Genomic DNA, 6,776 nt, shown 5'->3' on the forward strand with positions numbered 1-6,776 from the left:
TTGGAGAACTAATAGATGAAATTGATATGCAGTATAGCGACTTAAGTGAAGGTGATTAACCTGTCAGTCTGTCTATTAGAAGGATACAAATACAACATAATGAAATTAACACTCTAGAACACGCTAAAGCTTTGGCACAATACCGACGACAAACAACTGCCAGAATAACCAGGTGTAACACACCCATAATCCGAACCATCCCAATAATCACTGTGGATACCGATGGGAACGAGTACGCCAAGAAGAAAGGGTGCAAAGTGAAGCCGAGATAATACAAAGGGTAGAACAAATAATGCGTAGAAAGAATGTAGTGGATGCTACATTTGATATATTACAAAATAGTAAAGAGGATCAGAAAAAAACAAACAGTAGGATTAAAAGCATAGGGACAAAAAAATGTCAAGAAATTATGAGATACAGTCAAAATTATACAGAACAACCCATAGAATTATCATCTTCTAGTCAAATGAATGTAATATCAAAAAAGGAGCTACCACTATCAATACAAGACATTAGCAAGGCAGAAATGAGGGTGGCCGCCAAGAAAGCATGCTACCAGAAAAAAAAAAAAAAAGATTGATATTTGTTATCCACCCGTGTAAATACTTAGTAGTAGGTTTTCTTTGTACATATTTTATCATTACCCTTCAAAATAAGGTCCAAAGAAAAAGGGGACTATGTAACGAACACCAATAATGAGAACATAGATGGCGTTCATTACTACAACTACAACTAACGGAGTAACAACGGAACAACACCACTCCCAAGATATTGCCAACAGAGGGCGTATATGCAGTGCCTTTATTTCAAAAATGTTATTAATGATTAATATTAATTCGATTAATGGTTAATTATCACCACAAAGTTGATAATTATCAATTGTAACACCACTAATACACAGTTAGAAACAACAACATGGTATATGAATACCAATCATCAATAATATTAAGTATTAAAGAACAAATACCCGGAGATTCGGTGATATAGTCAACAGACGTTATGAATATATAAACCCCTTGAGAACACCGAATAATTATCAGTTCCGGAGCATTCAGCTATCACATTACAAAGTTAGCGGTGCACAGTCCTTTCGGCTTTAAGTTAGAGGACTGTCATTCGCTCGGCTATTCGTGTATTAGCTGTGCTTTTCGGTGCATCAATCGCCGTTCGTAGCCAATATATCGTCGCGCCGTCCGTAGCAAGTGTATCGTCGCGTCGTCCGTCGTTTGGTGGTTGAATCAGCGTCTCTCGGCCATCAGGTTAGAGCACTGGTCAACTTCGACCAACCGTGTTGTAAGTGCCGCCCAGGTTAGTGCCACTCCTAATGAACAAAATGTTCCATTGTAGTTTCATATGGCAGTCCCCGGGAGCGCTGTTGTCCTACCAGGTGGCGGTCGGCACACGCGCAGTCGCGCCACTGCTTTTATCTATGGTTTACGGTTTTACGCACGTGTATACAAATCTAACGTTCAGCATCAAATTTTTTATTGTTTAATCGGTCATTTTCGGTAGCATACTTGGCACTTGCTTATATCACACCATTTAACTATTATTTTATACTTTACGTTCAGTGCTCATTACGTTACTGATAAAAATGTCCGGAGAATATAAAAACCAGTCAAAATGCGTCGTTAAAGGCTGTACTTCCAAAAGTAAGTACCTACTAAGTATACATTATTGTTATTGTAAATTTTGAATTTAGTTGCTTGTGTATATCTATTTATTGTATTTATTGTATTCATTGTATTCATTGTAGACATGGTTTGTCATCGTTTTCCTAATGAGAATAAAGATTTTGCACGACGATTGGAATGGATTAAAACTGTGGGCTTTACAGCGGATGACAATCCTAAGTTCAAAAACAAATATATTTGTTCTGTTCATTTTGCTGATAATTGTTCAAGTCCTGGTACAAAACGATTAAATGCAAACGCATATCCAACATTAAATTTACCTGTGGGTAAGTGCCATATTTAAATTTGTTCTATTATATTTAGTTGCTACTTATAGGTGCATAATTTAATTTTAATATACCTAAATACTAAGTAATTTAAATTATCTTTTATATTTAATTAGGAATACCTGATGGCTTAGTTGCATTACCTATGTGCAGCACTCCAAAACATGATAATATATTGCATGATTTGCATGACATCTCAGGATTTGATTTTTTGAATTCAACTGTTGACGGCAAATCAGATGATGTTTATGATAGTACAGTAATTCCTCAAGTTATACGTATGTAATACTATATAGTTAATTTAATTGTAGCTAATTTGTGCATGTTAGTTTATTTGTATGCTTTTATTTTGCTAAATGTAGATGTTGATGGTTGTGCTATTGGCAGTGAAGTTAGAGATGGTGCTAGTCTAACTTGTAGAGCTTTAAAAAAAAAACAAAAGTTAAAAAGTTCAAAGAAACAAAATGTATTTCAAAAAATACATAATAATAATTATAAATTAAACTTAGTTGGAGGTACAATACGTCGCTTACGTATCCAACTAGGCTTCAAAACAACGTTATTATCTTTATACCAATTATACCTGAGCTGTTTACCGGCAGGCCTTAAATGTACAATATTTCGTCGTTTCTTATTACCCGTGTCATCACTGAAAACATATGATCTAGGCGTATTATATTTATTGATGATTTTACCTGGCTTCCACGTTTTAGTTAATAGATCTCTAAACATAATTTTTTGGCCCGGTTGAAAATCATTATTATTTTTAACTTTGGCATTTCTATCGTAATATAATTTTGTTTTTATATTCTTATTTTCACGTATTAAATTAAAATTATTTACTAAAGTAGGCTTTAGAGAGTTGTTTAAGATTGGAATTTTCGATCTTAAAATGCGACTCATTAAAAGTTGTGCTGGGGAAAACTTAGAGCCAATAATAGCACTGTTACGATATTCTAACAACATTAGTTGCTTATCAACTTTACCTTCATCCGATCTTTTTAGTATTGATTTCGCAATACTTACACCTTTTTCCGCAAGTCCGTTAGATTTTGGGTATCTAGGGCTTGACGTAGTTAAAACAAATTCCCAATCAGTCGCAAAATTCTGAAATTCGTTAGAATTAAAAGGCATATTGTCTGCCACAAGTTGCTTTGGAATCCCGTGTATCGAAAAAATAACTTTTAGTATTTTAATTATTTGACTTGAGGTTTTAGAAGATAAATAATTTAATTCAAGCCAACCGGAATAGTAATCAACTAGTACTAGGTAAGTATCTTTCCCATAATCCAAAATATCACATGCAACTTTCTCAAAAGGTAGATTAGGAACTTCTTGACATATCATAGGGTCTTTAGTATTCTCGCTCCTAAATTTATTACATACTGCATAGCTACCAATATATTCCTCGATATCTTTATCTAAACCTTTCCAATAAAATAAAGAACGTGCTCTCGTTTTAGTTTTACAAATTCCAAGATGAGCTTCGTGTAGTTTAAATAAAATTCTATTCTGTAACCTAATAGGGACAAACACACGATTATTAAGAAAAAGTAAATCGTCCTCAAATGCTATTTGGTAACGCATACTAAAGTATGGTTTAAGCTCACGCGAGACCTTATTGTTTTGGTTAGGCCAGCCATTCTTGCACACGTATACTAATTGTTTTAATAAATCATCTTTAATTGTTTCGTGTACAAACTCATTTCGAATATTTGTAGACATATTAATTGAATGGACTACATCGGAGACATCGATATCAACATCGTTATCTTGAGACGATATACACGCTCGACTTAGTGCATCTGCGATAAACATTTTTTTCCCCGGTACATGTATAAGATTAATATCATATCGTGATAATTTGACATTAATGCATTGAAGTCTTTTAGACGGAATGTCGTTTATGTTCTTTTTCATTAGTGAAATTAAAGGAAGGTGATCTGTTTGAACTGTCACACGCCTACCATAAATATAATGATGAAATACCTTACACGCAAATAAGACTGACAGAAATTCCTTATCAACCTGTCCGTAGTTAATTTCGGTTTCAGATAAGCTTTTCGATTTAAAACAGACTGGTCTGCCTTCTTGTAACAAAACACATCCAATGGCAAATTTACTACTATCTGTCTGTATAATCACTTCTTTTGTGTTATCATAGTTTCTAAGTACAGAGGGACTAGCAATTATTGTTTTAAGTTTATTTACACACTCATTATGTATTGATGTCCATACAAACTCATTATTCTTTTTAATAAGATCTCTTAGTGGTTTAGTCAACATTGCCAGATTAGGAATAAATTTTCCGACATAATTAACCATACCTAAGAATCTTTGTAAATCTTTTATAGTTTTTGGTATCTCATACTCGAAAATAGATTTAATATGATCACCATCTAATTTCATGCCTTCATATGAAAATATATGTCCAAGTAAAATTAACTTTATCTACCTTATATTGAATTTTGTTTTTATTAAATTTAATATTATTTTTCATAGCCAAATCTATAACCTGTTTTAATGCACAATCATGTTGAGCCTCAGTGTCATCAAAAATTAAAATATCATTAAGATATATAAATACATTTTCAATACCTCCAAACACTTTCATATTCCATTTTTGACATATTTCAGCTGCATTATTTATTCCAAAAGGAAGTCTATTAAAACAAAAAGTACCAAACATAGTACCAAACGTACATAATTTAGAACTCTCTAAATCTAATTTTATTTGCCAAAAACCATCTTTCAAATCAAAAACAGAAAAGACCTTTGCATTTTTCAGTTTTGACGATAAGTCTGATAATGTAGGGATTACACAATATTCACGAATTATATTTTCATTTAGATCGCGTGGATCAAGACATAATCTCATACTCCAATTTTTCTTTTCAACAATCACTAATCTATTTACCCACTCAGTCGGCTCATTTATTTCTCTAATTATTTTTTCTGACACTAATCGATGTAATTCACATTTCATCTTATTTTGGATATTAATAGGAACTCTATGTGAAACATTCGTAACAGGTATTGCATTGGGCTTTAATTGTATGCTATATTCATCGGGAAAGTTACCAAGACCTGTAAAAACCGTGCAATAATTCTCCAGTACATCATTACGACTTAAAATCTTATCAACATTTTCTACTTTATTTATAAGACCTAAATGTATACAGCTATGCAGACCTAAAATTGCCTTGCAATGATTATCAACAATTACAAAATTTAGAATATATTCTTTTTCTCTTAATTTTACTTTTAAATCAACTGTAAAATATGTATTAATATTACTACCACCATATGCCTGTAAATTTATTGGTTGCCTATTAACTACTAAGTTTTTAAAAGGACAATCATTTTTAATTAAGTTAAAATCATTTAAGGTCAGTAGATTAACATCAGAGCCAGTATCCAGTTTAAAATTAATACCTTTATTTTCAACGAGAATAGTCTCAGACCAGGAAACAGCCAAAGTATTCATTGTATATACCGTAGAACAAAAATAATGATCATTACTCAGCCCATCAACGTTTTCAACAAATGCAATCTCAGATTTACAAACACTTTGAAAATGATTAAATTTGTTACATTTTAAACATTTTTTACCATACGCAGGACATTTGCCTTTGTCGTGCATAAAATTACAATATTTACATAATTTAACAGACCGATTACAATTATTATTCGTTTTTTTATTACTTACAGAAAAATTACCCGTATTTTTGAAAACCTGTGGTGACTCCTCCTGTTGACTATATCCTTTTCCTTTTGCCTGTCGTTGATTCGTTTGACATTGACCACGATGTCCGTTGTTACCGTTGTTCTGTTGAGCTTGATATGTATGCTTACCACCACGTACTTTTGAATGAACTGCATTTACTTCATTTTGTTTTTCACCAATCTCCTTCATTTGATTGAGTTCTTTTCGTTGAATTTCAGCAATACGAAGGGTTTCTATTGCAGCTTCAAGAGTAACATCAGCTTGCTTAAATAACTTGTCGCGAGTCTCGCTATCTCTCGTGTCAAGAACAATTTTGTCACGTAAAATTTCTTCATAGAATTTAAATTCACAATCTTTTATCAAACCACGACACGCTGACAGAAACTCCTCAATAGACTCATTTTCTTTTTGAGACCGTTTATAAAATATATACCTGGAGTGTAGAATATTTTTTTTTGGTTTGCAATAATTTTGAAACGCGGTTAACACTTGATCAATTTTCTTATTGTCTTCGACGTTTTCAAACTTGAGAGTGTTATACCTCTCTAGGCCCTCTTTACCAACAAGGTTAAGAAAAATGGCCACCTGACGTTTGTTAGACGCTGTCGTTAGACCAGCCTCCTCAATGTAAATCTCGAACGCTTCACGAAAAACGCGCCAATTTTCTGACAAATTACCTGTTAAAACCAACGCATCTGGTTTATTGTACTCCATGGTTCAACAACAATTCAAAATTCAAATATACAATACACAATTTTCAGATTCTTCTAGACTGCGCCATGTTGCATCGTGCGAGGAGTGTGTCAGGTCAAAATAAAGTGCTACGCATGAGTGCTAAAAGCTGACTGGTTTTATTTTATCATGAACATATAGCCGCTATTGTAGATAACAAATAATCAGTTATAGGCTATAGCTATAAGTAACAGAAGGTATACTTCCTTTAGGAACAGCTCGTTTAAACCGTTTAAAAGGACTTACAATGCCAACTAAAAAAGAATTTCAAAAAGAAGGAAGAGGAGCTATGTGTGAAAAAACTACAACAATTGACGATGTTAAAATAACTGCAGTTTCATGGTTTGACAACCAAAT

The 6,776-nt window shown here is 32.9% G+C and overlaps 2 protein-coding genes across 2 annotated transcripts; one reads left to right on the top strand and one right to left on the bottom strand.

Moving 5' to 3' along the window:
• The first annotated feature begins 1,546 nt into the window (after window positions 1-1,546).
• LOC112691309 lies at window positions 1,547-2,761 on the top strand. Its single transcript, XM_025565476.1, has 4 exons — window positions 1,547-1,652; window positions 1,757-1,960; window positions 2,077-2,238; window positions 2,323-2,761. The coding sequence occupies exons 1-4, from the start codon at window positions 1,595-1,597 to the stop codon at window positions 2,709-2,711; spliced, it is 813 nt and encodes a 270-aa protein (XP_025421261.1). The 5' UTR covers window positions 1,547-1,594; the 3' UTR covers window positions 2,712-2,761.
• Window positions 2,727-6,401, bottom strand: LOC112691310 (uncharacterized protein K02A2.6-like). Its single transcript, XM_025565477.1, has 5 exons — window positions 6,175-6,401; window positions 5,670-6,120; window positions 4,559-5,162; window positions 2,804-4,371; window positions 2,727-2,741 (listed from the first exon to the last, which is right to left on the bottom strand). Exons 1-5 carry the CDS (start codon window positions 6,399-6,401, stop codon window positions 2,727-2,729), a joined length of 2,865 nt encoding a protein of 954 aa, XP_025421262.1.
• Between the last annotated feature and the right edge of the window lie 375 nt (window positions 6,402-6,776).

Source organism: Sipha flava, unplaced genomic scaffold, assembly GCF_003268045.1.
Source record: "Sipha flava isolate LNK unplaced genomic scaffold, YSA_version1 596_pilon_pilon, whole genome shotgun sequence".
NCBI classification, from domain to species: domain Eukaryota; kingdom Metazoa; phylum Arthropoda; class Insecta; order Hemiptera; family Aphididae; genus Sipha; species Sipha flava.

Coding starts and splice junctions, on each gene's coding strand:
- LOC112691309 (XM_025565476.1), top strand. CDS start 1,595: ATGTCCGGAGAATATAAAAACCAGTCAAAATGCGTCGTTAAAGGCTGT. Junction 1,653..1,756: donor TAAAGGCTGTACTTCCAAAA/GTAAGTACCTAC, acceptor TATTCATTGTAG/ACATGGTTTGTCATCGTTTT. Junction 2,239..2,322: donor AGTAATTCCTCAAGTTATAC/GTATGTAATACT, acceptor TGCTAAATGTAG/ATGTTGATGGTTGTGCTATT.
- LOC112691310 (XM_025565477.1), bottom strand. CDS start 6,401: ATGGAGTACAATAAACCAGATGCGTTGGTTTTAACAGGTAATTTGTCA. Junction 5,163..5,669: donor AAAATACGGGTAATTTTTCT/GTAAGTAATAAA, acceptor AATCATTGCAAG/GCAATTTTAGGTCTGCATAG. Junction 4,372..4,558: donor GAATATGAAAGTGTTTGGAG/GTATTGAAAATG, acceptor TTTCATATGAAG/GCATGAAATTAGATGGTGAT.